The 17063-nt window shown below is 41.2% G+C and overlaps 1 protein-coding gene across 9 annotated transcripts in view; it reads right to left on the bottom strand.

Annotated features, from left to right (window-relative positions):
• Positions 1–17063, bottom strand: part of LOC123767091 (adenylyl cyclase-associated protein 1) — a 148868-nt gene that overhangs the window by 35055 nt on the left and 96750 nt on the right. For all 9 annotated transcript variants that reach the window (XM_069304757.1, XM_069304756.1, XM_045756592.2 and 6 more), the window contains 2 exons: positions 15722–15930; positions 8199–8377 (listed from right to left, as the gene is read on the bottom strand). In XM_069304757.1, the coding sequence (XP_069160858.1) occupies positions 8199–8377; positions 15722–15930 (388 nt within the window). The remainder of the gene's footprint in view (positions 1–8198; positions 8378–15721; positions 15931–17063) is intronic.

Below are 17063 nucleotides of genomic sequence, written 5' to 3'. Positions count from 1 at the left end.
AATTGCATGAATTACCAGTAAACAAATGAAGTGGTTGGGTGTTAATTGATTGGTGGATGGCAGTATTCAAGGCGAACTGAACATAGGGTAGGTGTTCATCCCAGGTGTTTGCATCATGTTCAGCAAGGATTGCAAGCATATCCTTGACTGAACGATTAGTCCGTTCCGTCATTCCGTTTGCTTGTGGGTGGTAGGCTGTTGTAAAAGCCGAAGTTGTCTCTAAAATCTTACAAACTTCTCTAAATATATTCCCATTGAATTCTTGACCCCGGTCAGAGACTAAAACTTTAGGAGGTCCGAATACAGTAACGAACCTACGCAAGAACGCATCTGCAACCGTACGAGAATCCTTCTGAGGTAATGCAACTAGTGTAGTGTATCTAGACAGATGGTCAACTAGCACCAGCACGTATCTGTTACCCGCATGACTGTGGTGTAAATCAATCAGATCGGCCCCCACACGATCTAACGGTTCACGAATTTCAGGAAATTCCTGAAGTGGGGCTTGTACCTTAAGGGTACCTTTCCTCCTCTGGCAACGAGGGCACGACTTCACGAAATTGATTACCTCAGAAAGTAATCCTGGAAAATAAAATAGAGACTTTGCTTTTAAGTGCGTTTTAAAGATCCCCGGATGCCCTGCAATTTTTGAAGCATGCGCAAGCTTTAACGCTGATGACCGCAACGCGTCCGGAATAACTAGCTGAAATACTGCCCTATCATTCTGGCTATTAACATAATACAGGACGCCCTGTTTCATCTCAAAATCATGAATAGGTAAATTCTTTTTCTTTTTGGGGTATTTTCCTCCCTCTAAATACTCAATAATCTCTTTCCATCTAGGCTCGTTCATCTGGTATTCTCTCATTTTATCTGATGGAATGGTTTCAATGTTTTCATTAATTTGAACTGCCGCTATATTTCTACTTAGCGTATCTGGCACAACATGTGCTGGACCAGGCTTGTACAAGATCTGGAATGAGTGGGCCGAAAGTTCGTGAGACCAGCGTGACATTCGTGGGCATTTCGTTCGCTTTTTAAATATATGTGTTAACGCTCGATGGTCTGTGTAGATTACAAAATGCCGCTGAAATAGGTAAGGCTCGAAATACCTAACTGATTCTACTACTGCCAGTGCCTCCCGATCCGTAGCTGAATAACGAACTTCAGGTCCTTTGACCTTCCTACTGAAATAGGCTACTGGATGGGGTAAATTATCTGCGTCTCGCTGAATTAAGCACCCGCCAATAGCAATACCGCTGGCGTCAGTGTGCACTTCCCACTCTTTCTCAAAATCAGGAATAGCCAATACCGGTGTCGTGATTAGTTGGTCTTTCAGTTTGCGATAGGCCTCGTCATGTTCAGATTTCCACACAAACTTCGCATTTTTCTTTGTCAGATCAGTCAGGGGTGCTGAAATGCCAGCGAAACCTTCAATGTGACGACGAAAATATCCGGCCGCCCCCAAAAACCTACGCACGTCCTTTGCTGTCCTTGGGGTAGGCATGTCAGCAATGGCGCGGCAAGAATCTGGGTCAGGTCGGATACCGTCTGGGCACACCTGGAACCCCAGAAATTTGAATTTCTGAGCCGCCAAGGTGCACTTCTGAACATTCAGCCTGAAACCTGCCTGATCTAACAACTTCAAAGTCTCAGTCAAGTCCTGTAGGTGTTCCTCAAACGTCCTGGAATATATCACAACATCATCCAGGTACGCTAAAGAATGCCTACCCAGTACCGGACTAAGGATAAAGTTGATGGCCCTCTGAAACGACGAAGGCGCTGTCTTCAAACCAAACGGCATCCTACGGAATTGATAAGTGTGCCTACCATCCGAGAATGCTGTTTTTTCCCTATCTTGTTCTGCCACCGGAATCGCCCAATACGCCGATTTTGCGTCAAGAGTTGAGAAATACTTAGCAGCACCAAATTGATCTATTATCTCCTGTATTCGGGGCAACGGATACACATCACCCTTAGTTAGTTCGTTCACCTTCCGGTAGTCAACACAGAAACGATAACTACCGTCCGGTTTCCGAACTAGCACAACAGGAGAGAGCCATGGTGACGTACTAGGCTCTATTACGCCCTGTCTCAACATTTTCTGGCACTCCTCCCTGATAATGTTCTTTGCCTGTTCCGGCAACCTCCACTGTCTTGTGTACACAGGCAAATGGTCACCAGTTGGAATGGTGTGCTCGATCTTATCAAGGAGACCAATCTGGTCATCCTCTGTCGCAAACAATTTCGGGAATTTTCGTAAAACTCCTCTCAGTGCCTTCCTATCTGCCTGTGCAACATGTTGCAAATCAAGTGCTGAAATTAATTTTTCCACTTCCTCAACATTCTGTGCAACATTTCTCGTCTCGTATTGTACTTTGGATGGTGTTTTAGTATTCAACATATTCAGTGCACTACATTGTGCAGTGACGGCTGGCGTCTCAGCTGACTCATGGTGAAAGATTTCTGTGTCCTCCACCATGGTTCCCTGAGATACCCTATCACCTGCCCTGAAGCGAAAAGTCTTATGTGAAAGATTGACAACTGGAATGAGTGCACCTTTATCGAGCACTACAACTAAGTGATGAGGAATTAATAAACTATCACATCTCCCAGCCACCTGAAGGGTGGTACCTGGTTGTATGTGACGTCCCACGGCTACTTTAATAAATTTAACAGAATGTGGTGGGCAACTCTGTTTGGTCAATGCATGCAAGGCGCATGACCTCTTAACTGTGTCTGGAAGAGACTTAAAAATCAATTTTGGATAGTGCGCATTATATTTCAGCTTCCTCTTAATTGAAGCTACAACTGGGGGATGGTCGATCATCTCCACTGGGTAGGAAGTCTGTCCCAACTGCAACCTGCAGTTCCTAGCCCCTTTTTGAGCAGACAAGGAATAATCAAATCGCGACAGAAAATCAGTTCCCATTAAGATGTGACCAGGAAAATCAAGGTTCTCTACGATCGTACATGTGTGAGGCTGCAATTCCCCATCAATCTCAAAATTAACTGTACCTTGACCTACGATCTCAATCTTTTCCCCATTGACTGCTGTTAATGTCTTTGCGCAACGTTGAAGACGTGCAAACTTAAAATTGCTGAAGGCTGACTTTTTAATTACTGTTGCCTGGCTTCCTGTATCAACAAAAGCTGTCAATCTCACACCTTCCACTTTCACCTCAAAAGTAGGCCTACCATCACTAGGAGCCTGCTTTCATGCTTTCGTAGGAGTGACTTCGCAATCCCTCTGTATATGCCCGCGCTTCCAGCAGGAGTAACACCTCCGCGGATCTCTGTTGGTACCCCGCGCAGGGTGGCTCGAACTTGCAGCTGAGGGCTGCTTCCCGCCTGATGAACCCGCGCCACAGTTCCTCGGCTTGGCTCCCTCGCCTTTACTTAACGCCTCTACGTATGGCGACAACTGAGTGCCCGGCGTCTCCGTGCTCATCTGCCTGTCTAAGGCTGTGGCGGCCTGGGGTTGGGGTTGAGGTATGGTGTGGGTGGCCTCGGGTTGGGGTGTGGATTGAGGTTGGGGTTGAGGTATGGTGTGGGTGGCCTGGGGTTGGGGTGTGGATGGAGGTTGGGGTTGAGGTATGGTGTGGGTGACCTCAGGCTGGGGTGTGGATTGGGGTTGGGGTGGGTATGGGGTGGCCTGGGGCTGGAATGGGTATGGGTATGGGTATGGGGTGGCCTGGGGTTGGAATGGGTATGGGTATGGGGTGGCCTGGGGTTGGTATGGGTATGGGGTGGCCTGGGGTTGGTATGGGTATGGGGTGGCCTGGGGTTGGAATGGGTATGGAGTGGCCTGGGGTTGGGGGAAGGGTTGGTATGGGAACTGAGGATGGGGTTGGTATGGGAATTGAGGATGGGGTTGGTATGGGAATTGAGGATGGGGTTGGGGTTGTTGTAGTGACGGATGAGGTGTACCTAGGTGGTCCCCAGTGGTGTCGGAAGAGGTGCTGTCCTCTACACTTCCACTTCCACTCCCACTGGTCCCCACTGCCTGGTCATTATCTGGGTTAAACATTTTCTGTGATTCCTGGTGTGCCACGTCTCTTCTAAACTACCCTTTAGTACACCCTCGACCCGGACTCACTACAACCGTGATCTTATACAAATAAAAAAAATCACAACTCTTTTCTAAGAGAAAACTACTAAATTCCCAAAGTAGGAAATACACCGATTTATCGAGAGAATCGCTGAAGTGAATCCAATGAATGAGTGTCTGCCCCGCACTCGTGTCTGACCGTGAAATATCCCGCAGTTCTATTGCTGAAACCTAAGTCCCTTTACGTTAAAAAAATTAAAGAATCTAATTTATATAAAACAATTTAACTGATAACGCAACTAACGCGCAGCACTCGTGATGGATTAATAAAGAATATTTACTGAATTTGAATACTAAGCGCACTTGAAGTGAGCAGCGTGGCCACTGATGACTGATGGAGCGGGACCAGCTGCGCTGAAAAAACTAAGTCCCGCGCTTTTTCGCTTAAACGCTGAAAAATCAAAATTTTTGTTCTGAAGGAAAAATAACTAGTTTTACGTTAATAAACCGCTCTAGCGATTAATATAGACACCCAGGACCTATAAATGCTTACTAAAAATTGAATTTTTATCAAAAACTGCGTTTTTACTCAATTGCTGGACTCTGCCAATTTTCCTGACTCCGAGGGAAAAATATTCTATCACCCCAAATATCACAAAACTCCTTTAATTCACAAAAATTTGGGTTTCTCGTTCCCAGATATAAATACGTTATTATTCACTACTGACGTTGTATACAGAACAATACTGACACTTCGGGCGGTTTCAACACTCACTAATTCGATTTTTCGTCAAAATCCGAGATTTTCACCTCAAATGGACTCTGACAAAATTACGACACGATTTTCTCGAAAAAATAACTAAATTCGGCAAAAATGTAATTATCACTGTTTAATGCTTTACGAACAGAATTACGTCCCTTGCGCGCACTAGAGAGTAATACTGACTCTAGGATATACACGAAACCTGAAAATTAGAATTTCCGCCAAAAAGTCAGATTCTAGCCCAAGCTGGACTTAGAAAATTTTCCACCTACGTTTCTACTGAAAACAGAATTCTAAGTCTACAAACACAATTTTACCGTCTTACTGGTAACAACTAGAAAATATCACGCGCATCGACTGGGGAATCCTAATGACGCCCAGATCATACACGTGACCCACGAATACAAATTAATTACAGTTAACGACTTTCCGACATTGACTTAGCCGAAAACTTATCCCAAAATACTTAGAAATATTCCACGGACAAATAACATTTACACGCAACTTACTATCCCTTAAACTCCTTCACTTATCTATCGTGACCGACATATAGCCCTAAGTCCAGAGGATTAACTACACTCTAGCAACAACGCCTCTGACTTAGACTAATAGAACAGGGAATAACAAAACTTAACGTACGCACTTAGCCTAATATGCAAGAAAACGCTAAACACTTGGGAAAAATTTTAACCGGGGATTGAATTTAGGGGAAAAAATTAATCTAGAACAACGCAAATAAACGGAAATTACTTTATAAATTTAAGTATACTTAATTCAAAAATGCACTCGACTTAAACTTATAATTGTTCCTACCGGCTCGCCGTACCACACCTAGCCTAGAGGCCACACCATCTAGGTTCCAACAGAGCGACACGCAGCTTTCAGCAACAATTATGACTAGGGACGACTCAACCTCCACTAAGTGTGCGATCACTTAGTTGTTGAATCGCTGCTAGGTAGTTTACTAGTCCGTCCCTCGGAGGCCGCAACGCCCTTCACGGATTACGTTTTTCCTTAGCGTTTTGGGTCGTCTAATAACGCCCTCGGACTATCTACTGGCGTCCCACAGATATATCCGCCCCCGACAGCCCTCAAGGAACTGCTGTTGAGAGTATGGTGGCTCCCAACACCTCTGAATTAATTGCAATGGGTCGAGTATGGTACCCAGTCCAATCAACTCGGAGCGGTCTCCTTTTCAATAAATCTATTTTAACAGCCTAATCTTACTAACTAACCTTAATCATATCAGCCCGCATGACCCAAGATTCGCCAATCCCCACTCAAACGCACTTGTGGGGCGCACTGCTAATCCTGGCCCGCGGCTGTCTCCTTAGCATCCGCGCACGTGTTCGAACGGCTAGACGCGTGAGCCTTTCAACAATTTCAAACAAAATTGTTGAAACCACCGCTGTGCACCATTGTAACACGGGTTCGGGTTCCCTCTGTCTTTACTTCCTTCTTTCTACTCCCTCTACCCGTATTCTTACTCTTTGTTCTCTACCAAGGGACTCCAAAACTTTTAACAAAGCCAACTCCACGCCACGTGGTCCTAAGACGATTGACCGACTTAGGATTCTACACCCAGTATGACGTGACCTAAGCTCTGAACAAAACCCTAGAGTCACCTCTGCTGCCACCACCAGACCAGTAATACAAGAGCAATGATCGAGGTCTGGATCGATCACGCTAATTAATCAACCTAGGGGCTTGATCCCCACTATAAACGATGACCTTGAGTGTGGAATAAATTACACGGTAATGATAATTCCGATTCGATGTTAGAATCGGCGCCCAATGCAACTCTGCCTCGTGTGGACCACGTGACCAGGACAAGTATACACATAAAACACATGGAAACAATAAAATGCAAATTAATAACAAATTTAATTTATTAAAAGAAAACTAAAACAAAATCTAAATATGTTCACTCCCTATTACTTTAACACTCCCTACTTGACCTGAGTGGCAAATGAGAAGACTATTTCTATACATAACCATAGCAACTATACCTCTATGTTTTCCAGCTAAGATGTTGTGCTGGTTTGGGGAGAGGTAAGATGGTTGACCTCTCCCAGCTGCTCCCGTATTCACACTGATTTGTCCTCGTCTGGCCTAGCCCAGACTAGAACCTTGTATCCTTCCGCCTAGTCAAAGTTTTACCAAGTTACTAGCCAGGTTTAAGTTATAACAATTAAACTCTGTTGTACTTAATTGATCCAGACTGGTTGAATTATTTTACTGAATTAAATTACAAACATCTAACGGCAGAGCTGTTCCCGATCCCCAAAATGGTTAATAAAACTTTGAGAAATATTAGACATGTCAACCCTGCTGACCTATGACCGCCGGTCACTCCGCCTTAAAAGTTAGATCCGATTCGTGACGTCACTGATGGTGACTTAAACTCAATAATTAGAATACTCTTGATATTGTATCCAGTACTATTATACAATACAATTTTAATGCAAAATGAATAAAGGCTAATTTTCTCTAATTTACTGAATACTATAGGATGGTTCATTATACGCAGTTATGAACAACGCGTCGGTTATTTCCACCGCGAATCCCCCTGGGGGTCAGGTCACCATGCGGCTCAGCTTCCCATTCTCTTTTGTCGATAAACCACTCTGGATAATTCTTACAACAGCCTAGTTTGTTACAATCAGATTAAGAACTGGTGGTGGAACAGCCGGCTGACCAGGCCTGCCTTCCTCCTCCCCCAAAATGAGGACGGGTGGAGATGGAGCAAACTAGCTCATGCTAGTTTCACAAATTTTTTACCATTTCTTTACATAGTTTATAGTAGTTCTTTGGGGAGTTTTGAGGGTGCCAGTCTCATTTTTAAACAAGCAGTAGTCTGTTTTGTTTTGCTTTCTAGGTGCCTTTCCTTGGTGGTGGAAGACATGAATAACTTTACATAAAAGGTTTTCATAGTGCCACTGCTCCCTGTGTCTCTGAGGGGGCCACATTTCTGGCTTGTGGCCCCCCTCTAAGAATAAAGAGCTCTGTGATTGATGGCACCAAGTAGTATGGCATTGCATCATTGTAGTAGCTTTAGGGAGCCCAAGGGGCTTCCCCCAGAAAAATCACACTAACGTGAAATATATTAACGAGAAAATCAATTGGAGCAATGAGGTGACTCGAACCACTCTACAGCCTCTAAGATCCTATCACTTTTTTCTCAGCCTAAGCCATACAGTATCATGCAATCGATGCATATTTTGTGGTCAGTATGTCTAGTTTTCATAGATGATAGAAACAGATTGCTCAAAATGATCATACAGTATCACAAAATGTTGAGCTAAAACACAACTGATTGGGCCGAATCAATTCCTACTGGAGATGGATATTTAAAGAATGAATAAAAGACAGTGTTCAACATACGTGGTGGGGGAGGGGGAACACCACAGTTGGCTGGTGCAGGCTTGAGGTTGGCCATGGCGTTGCCTCCCCGAGTGTTCCATGATAATCCAGTTGTATGGTGTTTCTTGACATACTCTTGTAGCTCCTTGAAGACATTGTTCCAGTTCTGTACCCATTCAACATGTATCTTGTCTTTCTCCCTGGAAACGAAAGAAACACATTGTGTGATCGTTTGTTTCTAATATGATGTGAATTATGACGATAAAGTTGTAATACACTATAACATTCTTAATAAGAGCCCTGCTGCCCTTAACCCCTGCACTGCACATCTGTTTTTGGTAAAAACTTCATAGTGCAACTGTTAAGGACATACTTTTGTTGTTTTTATAAATGGTCAGGTAAAGTTAATATCAAAATCTTTCCAAATTTAATTATTTTCATTTCAAAACACAAAGAGTGATGAAAACATTAAAAAAAACATTTAAATATAGCCTAAGAAAAAAAAAAAAAAGGCGGGTGGGTGGGCTGACTATCACAGACTGGCTTATAGGGCACACGAGATTAATCTCTCAGCTCCCCAATCCCCGCTATGTCTTTCCTCCCACCTCCTTTTATGTTATATATAACTATCTACAATTTTTCTGCACCATAATGAACCACAAAAACCGCGTGTTGATAGTTTACACACGGAACAAGAATGCAAGGTCAGCCTAGCGGCCGACAGTCAGTGTGGCAGGGGCTGCCCCCAAATACATTTTTTTATGTAATTATTTTAATGTCTGTGAATGGTTTTAAATCTAGTTTTTTGTAGTAATATTATTCAAGTGTGTAATTTATGGAATATATATAGTTAAACGTGTTCTAAAAAATATGGGGCTCATATATAGTGACACGTATATTACATTCTTAGATCAACCAAACGGTGTTCTTTTCGTTTCCCAAACGGAGAAGGGAAAAACAATTTTCAACAGAACGTTTCCTTGTGAGAAAAGTGAGAAAATCAAGCGGTGAGCCACAATCAGGACCTAGTGGTATGCAGGCAAAATGTGCCAGTGCGCGCTCCAGAGAAATCTTCACTGCCTGATGTTATAATGGAAGGGGGACTTCCCTTCCAAACAGTAACACCTCTACTCCTCCCCACTCCTCATAATCTTCCATATGCCAACAGGAGTCATCAGCAAGGGTTAAGTAATAACTTGAACATACTTTTGTAGTGAAGATTTGGGTGAATTAGGTATAAAATTTACTTTGAAGAGAAGTTTTTGGGGAGTCAGGAATGGATTAATTCATTTACCATTATTTTTTTATGGGGAAATTCGCTTCGGTTTAAGAACCGTCTCCAGGAACATTAAATTCTTAAAACGAGGTACCCCAGTATTGCAAAGGAACATGAGGTTGTTTCAAGATGCACAGATGCAGGAAACAATGGCTGGGTGCTGTGTCTCTACCTCATGCTGTGAATATCATAATTAACATTGTGTTCACTGATATCTGAACATTGAACATAATCTTTATCACAGTCAGGATCATCTATGACACTATCAATGCAAAATAATTACAGTTACCTATTTTATTCATTATTATTAAGTGGTGCTATGGCCCTAGATGCGCAGCATTGCTGTGAGCAGATCCTGTATGCACCAACTTTGGTCGTTCTCTCAGTACTGAGGCTCTCACAGTTAGTATGCATGCTAGCGATTTTTTTTTCAAGATAGCATCTGTTTACTGGAGTCCTGAGGCACAGGATGTGAGCCCCATGTAGCTACGGGAGTTTTGAATTGCTCCCTATACCTAACAATGCCATATGGTGCTCTGCACACCCCCTGATCGGGTGCCTTAATGCGTTCTGTGCAGTGGTTAAAAACCACAAAGTAGCCGTCACAACTGCAAGAAAAATGACAGGTTGGATAACTGTTACACAATGACAGCCCATTTCAAAGCTGGAGAAATTGCTGACCTGGAGAGCGTGTAGAGAGCCTTTACTGCTAGAATACAGATTTAGGCATTTTGAGTTGGCATTGGCATTGAACGCACATAGTAGTGACACCCAGAAAATAGTCAGTGATATTCGAATGAATGTTTTAGCTGCCAAAGAAAACAGATTTGAGATTAAATTCCTATGGATACCATCACATGTTGGCATCTCAAGGCATGACACTGTTGATATGCTTGCTAAGTCAGCTTGCAGAAAACCAGTGGTAGAAATTGATATGGGTGTTTCATTAGCAGTGACAAAGAGAATACTTAAACAAATATCTAATGAAAATCTCACCGACCTAACAAATTCTCAAAGACCTGAAAGTTGTAGCATTAAATATTATGATAGATATCGTGAGGAGACATTCACATATGGGACTAATAGAACAAGAACCCGGCAATGTGATGTTATAGTGGCCAGAATACGCCTGGGATATAGACGTATCTGGCAGCTTTCTCAAAACCCAAATGTCGAGTACACAATGTGTCAACTTTGTGAAAGAGAAAACATGCACTCTCTTGAACATTATATTGTAGAATGTCCCATACTGACTGACTTTCGCCCTCCTGGGCTAAGGTATGCTGAACTCTGTAGTTACTATATGAGTACTGGAACACTTGATGATATATTGGACTTGTATCCAAAATTGACCATGTAATGTATCAATCATACAATGTATGTATGTGATGTAACTATATAACCTGAGCTTGTAAAAGCACCTTCATCACCTTCAGTGATTAAGTGCTTAATTGCACACTAGTTTCTTTATCAGCTACCTCACCCTGTCAGGGTAAATGAGACAAATGTATGTGAATGCATGTATGTGTGTATATATGTATGTGTATGTGTGTGTGTGTATGTATATGTATGGGTATAAAGCAAATATGGAAGCTGATCAGAATTACATTTCACCTTTGTGAATGTACATTAATGACACTATGTAAAAGACACATCTAATACTTTATGTAGGGCGTACGTAAATCTGTGTATCTTTGTATTTACGTATGTAGGTTAGCTTAGCATTTCAAAAGCACCGAATCACCTTCTGTGGTTGAGTGTTCAATAAACCCTTGAACTGTATGTTTAACACTTCTCTAACCCTGTCCATGGAGGACAGAAGAAAATGTATATATGCTGGTTAGCATTGTAAATGTGTGGCCACGTCTGTGGTAGAAAATAATAAAAAAAAAAAAAAAAAAAAAAAAAAAAAAAAAAAAAACTGCTAGAATCCACTCGGTAAAACATCTAACCTATTGGGACCCACAAAATGCCTAAATCTGTATTCTCTTGAGCGCAGGCGGGAGAGATACATAATAATTTACATGTAGAAAATATTAGAGGGGCTGGTCCCTAACCTGCACACTTAAATAACACCACATGAGACCAGAAGGCATGGCAGGATATGCAGAATACCCCTGTTGAAAAGCAGAGGTACTCAGAGAGAACTCTATTAACAGCAGAGGCTCGAGACTGTTCATCATGCTTCCACTACACATAAGGGGCATAACGGGTTAACCCCCCTCAGTGTTCGAGAGAGAAATTGATAAACACCTCCAACCTGCTTGCTTGATACCTGCTTGATGGGGTTCTGGGAGTTGTTCTACTCCCCAAGCCTGACCCAAGGCCAGGCTTGACTTGTGAGAGCTTGGTCCAACAGGCTGTTGCTTGGAGTGGCTCGCAGACCCACAGACTCACCACAGCCCGTTTGATCCGGCACTTCTTTTAGAAATCAATCTAGTTTTTTCTTGAAGATGTCCACGGTTGTTCCTGCACTATTTCTTATGCTCGCTGGGAGGATGTTGAATAACCGTGGACCTCTGATGTTCATACAGTGTTCTCTGATTGTGCCCATGGCACCTCTGCTCTTCACTGGTTCTATTCTGCATTTTCTTCCATGTCGTTCACTCCAGTACGTTGTTATTTTACTGTGTAGATTTGGAACCTGGCCCTCCAGTATTTTCCTGTGTATATTATTTGATATTTCTCTCATCTCCTTTCTAGTGAGTACATTTGGAGAGCTTTGAGATGATCTCAATAATTTAGGTCCTTTATCATGTCTATGCATGCCGTATATGTTCTCTGTACTCCCTCTATTTCAGCAATCTCTCTCCTGCTCTGAAGGAGGAAGTGAGTACTGAGCAGTACTCAAGATGGGACAGCGCAAGTGATTTGAATAGTACAACCATTGTGATGGAATCCCTGGATTTGAAAGTTCTCGTAATCCATCCGATCATTTTTCTGGCTGAAGCAATATTTGCTTGGTTATGCTCCCTAAACTTTAGGTTGTCAGACATCATTATTCCCAAATCCTTAACATGTTGCTTTCCTACTATGAGCAGATTTGATTGTGTTTTGTACCCCTGTATTTTGTTTAAGTTCTCATTTTTACCATACCCGACTGCCTGGAATTTATCACTGTTAAACATCATGTTATTTTCTGCTTCCCAGTCAAAAAACACAATTAATATCCGCTTGTAATTTTTCAATGTCTTCAGCAGAGGTAATTTTCATGCTAATTTTTGTGTCATCTGCAAAGGATGACACAAAGCTGTGACTTGTATTTTTGTCTATATCTGATATGGGAATAAGGGGAAGCAGTGGTGCAAGGACTGAACCCTGAGGTACAGAGCTTTTAATTGCACTTGGACTAGATTTTATTTGATTGACTGTCAACAGGAAATTGAGTATCCACCGTCCTACTTTACCAGTTATTCCCATTGCATATATCCTTGCACAAGTCTTTCACTAGCCCTTCATGATCTACAGTATTTACCGTGTAAAAGTCGCCCCCTCGCATTGGCCGCACCCCTAATTTACAAGGATATTTTGTAGAAAAACATCTATTTTAGTATGTTTCATCATACATTTATTGAAAGATATTTTAAAGTGGTTTTTGTACCCCAACTTGTACCTCCTCTAAAATCAGCTGTATAGTTGTCTATATTTTGGGCAAGAGAATTGCTATACATGATGTGAAACTTGTATTTCTGGCTGTGATGTCGAGTGTTGCCACATCAGGCCACGAGGGTGGCGCACTTGGTGGTGGCGCACCATCACAGTGCTCTGGTTTTGTTGTTATTCATTCATTGCAAATGGCTGACAGGAGGATGAAAGTTTAACATTTCTCTCAAATTTCTAGGAGCATTTTTCATTCAGATAATGAAGAAATGTTTCTTAAATGTAATACAGTCATTGAATAATGTATGACATACATCAGGTGTGGGATATGTATACTGGGTAAGGTGGCAAGATGATGTAAGCTTCCTTCATAATTGCCTACATATATCGTAAGCAATTTTTTGTTAGTTTGTGTTAACAGACTGTGATAACTCAGCTTGTTTTCCATACAGTATTATATTATTAGTAACACAATTTACAGTACTGTAATAATTTGGCTTGTTTTGAATATTTTATTATTAGAAACGATTTTTGTGCCTAGCGAACTTAACCAGTATACTCGTCAGGCTCCCTAGTCTATGCCACTCTCTCACATCCGTAATACGGCTGCATTAGGCGCAGGGCAATTTTTTTTATACATTTAAAAATATAAAAAGCGCATCTTATATGCCGGCAAATACGGTAATTGACTGACATTTGTCAAGTCATTGTGGACTTCAGCTTCCGTAGAGAGTTTCTTGACTGTCATATTTCCAGTCATTGTGGACTCTTGACTATCTGAAGAGAGATTTTATATGTTGCCATTTGCCAGTCCAGTTGGGACTTAGTTTTATCTGATGGCAAAGAGATAGTTCACCGCCTTGTATTATTGATGTTCATGCTGAGAAATTATACCCCTCACTCTGGCTATGTAACGTCACTACCCCACCATGTTCACATCCTTTCAGCCAGTCTTGGGTTGATTAATGAACCAATGTTATTAGGTTATTTTTGCTAAGTGACATCTAGCTGCTATGACTTGTACATTGTGTGACTTTACTTCATTATTATTTGGTTATGAGTTAGTTTAGTTTAGTTCATTTATTATGCACCCATACCCATCTTGTGGGCGGTAGTGGAAAGTGTTACAGAGGCACATAATGGGCTCAGGGACTGAACCCCACAATTCATTTAGCTAAGCAAGTTACAATCTTGATGAGCTAGTTACAAAATTCAGTATAAGTCGTCACATCAACAATGGGTTCGAGATCGACCACAAGTACAGTTTCTAAATTAAGCAACTGACATATGTGGAGAGCTAGTGTCACAATTGATATGTTTATCCTGCACACTGCCCCCATCCAGTGGGCAGCGGTGGATAAGTTACAATTACTTAGTTACTACTTACTGGTTTACTTACTTACTGGTTATAAGTACATTATATATAGAGAGATTTGTGTATGTAAGAAGCAGTGCCATGTAGATAAGTTTGCCCCAGTAAACTGGTGGATTATATTTAAGACTTTCACTCTTCCTTAGACATATTACCACTGAATATTTTGAGGCCAGGTAGCTCATTAATTTATGAGGGGAAAGTTTTATTCCACAAGCCTTGCTCGTGTCATGATCATGACATGACAGTGAACAGAGGCATTAGGTTAAAAGAAACATGCCCAACTATTTCTATCGCAGCAAGGAATTGAACCCTCGCTCCTCAATTGTAAGTCAAGAACAAAGCCAACTGTACTACAAGACCCTATTACAGTTATATTTTCTGAAGAAGTAAAAAATATTTAGTTGCACAAAATATTTATTTTGTTGGGTAATGACTAAATACAGTATATGCAAATAGAAAAAGTTGAAATAATTTCTCAAGAGCGTGTTTCCAAGCTGTTGATCAAGTTTAACAACAGATTTATTGATCAGAAATGAGTGAACTATCCATATTGGATTACTCAGTCATTTCTTTTTAATTGCAAAAATAACAAGTGTCTGGATATACAGCAGACTGATCAGATCAATGAGTTGATGGACTTGCAAAATAATAATGATGTGAAACTGTCCCATACAACAAATTAGCTATGGTGGCCCAGCATAGGCCACCATAGCTAATTTGGTTAGAAATGGCAGAGGTCAGCACCTCTGTCATTTCTGACCACGTACAATACTTGATTGAATGTGCCTTCAGTCCTGTTATGGGTATTTTGATAAAGCAGAGAGAATAAATCTACATTTGTTAGCATGGCAGAATATGAGCAAAATTTACATGTTTTGTTCCTGAGATTCTCATTTAGTTCTCAGCATGAGGTTCATGGCTCTTGTTAAAGCTATACAATTTTAACAAATCTGATTACTGTTTATTATTTGCAATTCAAAAATATATTTGAAATTTTCTTTAATTTTTGTTGTCAAATTATCATCTTTGATTACTTTTGCTAATTGTTTTGTACTGTAGAGAGAGAATTACTATATACTAATTGATATTGCAAATACAAAATATGGCTAATAATGAAAATGATTAATTTCTTCATTGTGATTTATGCTGGAAGGATATGGAAGAGATTGGGACTGCTAAGAAATAAAAGTGATCTGACAAAATGTACCCGTTAAGAATGGTGTTCCCCATAGAACAAGTATATCACAAGAACTGTTGCTTAACGCTACTACAAAACTACTCCATTAAACTTACCTATATTCCTTGAGAACTCTGTTAGTATAGAACACCGCTGAATCTCCCATCTCCTTCACATAAGGTGCTGGAGCAGGGGTAACCGCTACCCACGATAGACCGGGGATAGATTCCGAGATGGCAGATAAGTGGTTGAAGAATGGGGATTGACGTTTAGATTCACGAAAGGCAATCACTTCTTGGATCTTCTTGCCTGTAGGTTCTAGCACCTGTAAAGCATAAGTATATCACAGTGAAGATTTATTTTATGGAGGGGACAAGGCTGTGTGTATTACTATTCACAGTGAGGATAGGCGAGACAGTTGTTACAAGTTAAAGGAGTATACCACATTTATGAACTTGAAGCGGTTTCAGGTAGAGTAACTGGTGATGGAACTGTAAGTAAAACTCAGTGCATATATGATGAAGGAAGAAGTTCCATTTAAAGGAGTGAAGAGTTTATACAAAGAGAGGGGGGGGGGGGGGGTCAGGCATGTGTAAGGCGAGTGCTGGTTTGAAGTCGAGGAAGAAAAGTAGGCTCAATCAAAAACATTACGACAAAGGCCGAAGCTTTCTTTATCTATACAGAGCAAGCTGTTTTTACATGTAAATAATCTCAACTTTATAAATGAAAAAACATGCATTCTTTTGAACATTATATTGTAGAATGTCAGATACCAAAAAATTTCTGACATAGATTAAGATGCAATGTACTGAGCTCTGTAAATACTTTTTGAATACTGGACACTTGATGTACTTGACCTGAACTCTAGGCTTACAGTACTATGAAAGGAAACAATTATGCAATATGGCCTTTAGTACTGGAGTGTGACCTGCATTATCAAACATCCACAGCTGCATCCAATCACTTCATATCACTACCTATAAAATATTTTCTGCAAGATTTAATTTAAAAAATGTCAAACATTACATCACTCCTAACCAGTGAACTCAAAACAGCCCTCTTCCCTTACCACGTATACACTGTTCACACACAACGCATGCCTCCTCACACTTCACCGCTTTGTTACACACACTTATTACATTTGTCCATTATCTTTGCTTTCCTTTCCTCTTCCTTCCTTCTAAAGTGCATGAATACACTCAACTCATCACTCTAAAAATGCATTTGTTCAGTATGGCCAAGTTACTTACATGAGGGAATGTAAGCTAAAATAGTCCAGCATCCAGAGGTAGTGACTAACATGAAACTGTACCTTCACATTATGCCTCAAATACCTGTAGCCATTCAATAACATGCTTCTAGTTGACTTTTAATGGCATTAAGTGTTCTGATTTTCAGTTTGGCAGGGTTTCATTCCTTTGGGTTGCTTTTACACCAGACAGTTATAATGCCTTTGGC

Source organism: Procambarus clarkii, chromosome 53 (assembly GCF_040958095.1).
Source record: "Procambarus clarkii isolate CNS0578487 chromosome 53, FALCON_Pclarkii_2.0, whole genome shotgun sequence".
Lineage (NCBI taxonomy): Eukaryota > Metazoa > Arthropoda > Malacostraca > Decapoda > Cambaridae > Procambarus > Procambarus clarkii.
The sequence above is the reverse complement of the archived record's forward strand: the minus strand, read 5'-3'. Positions and strand labels throughout refer to the sequence as shown.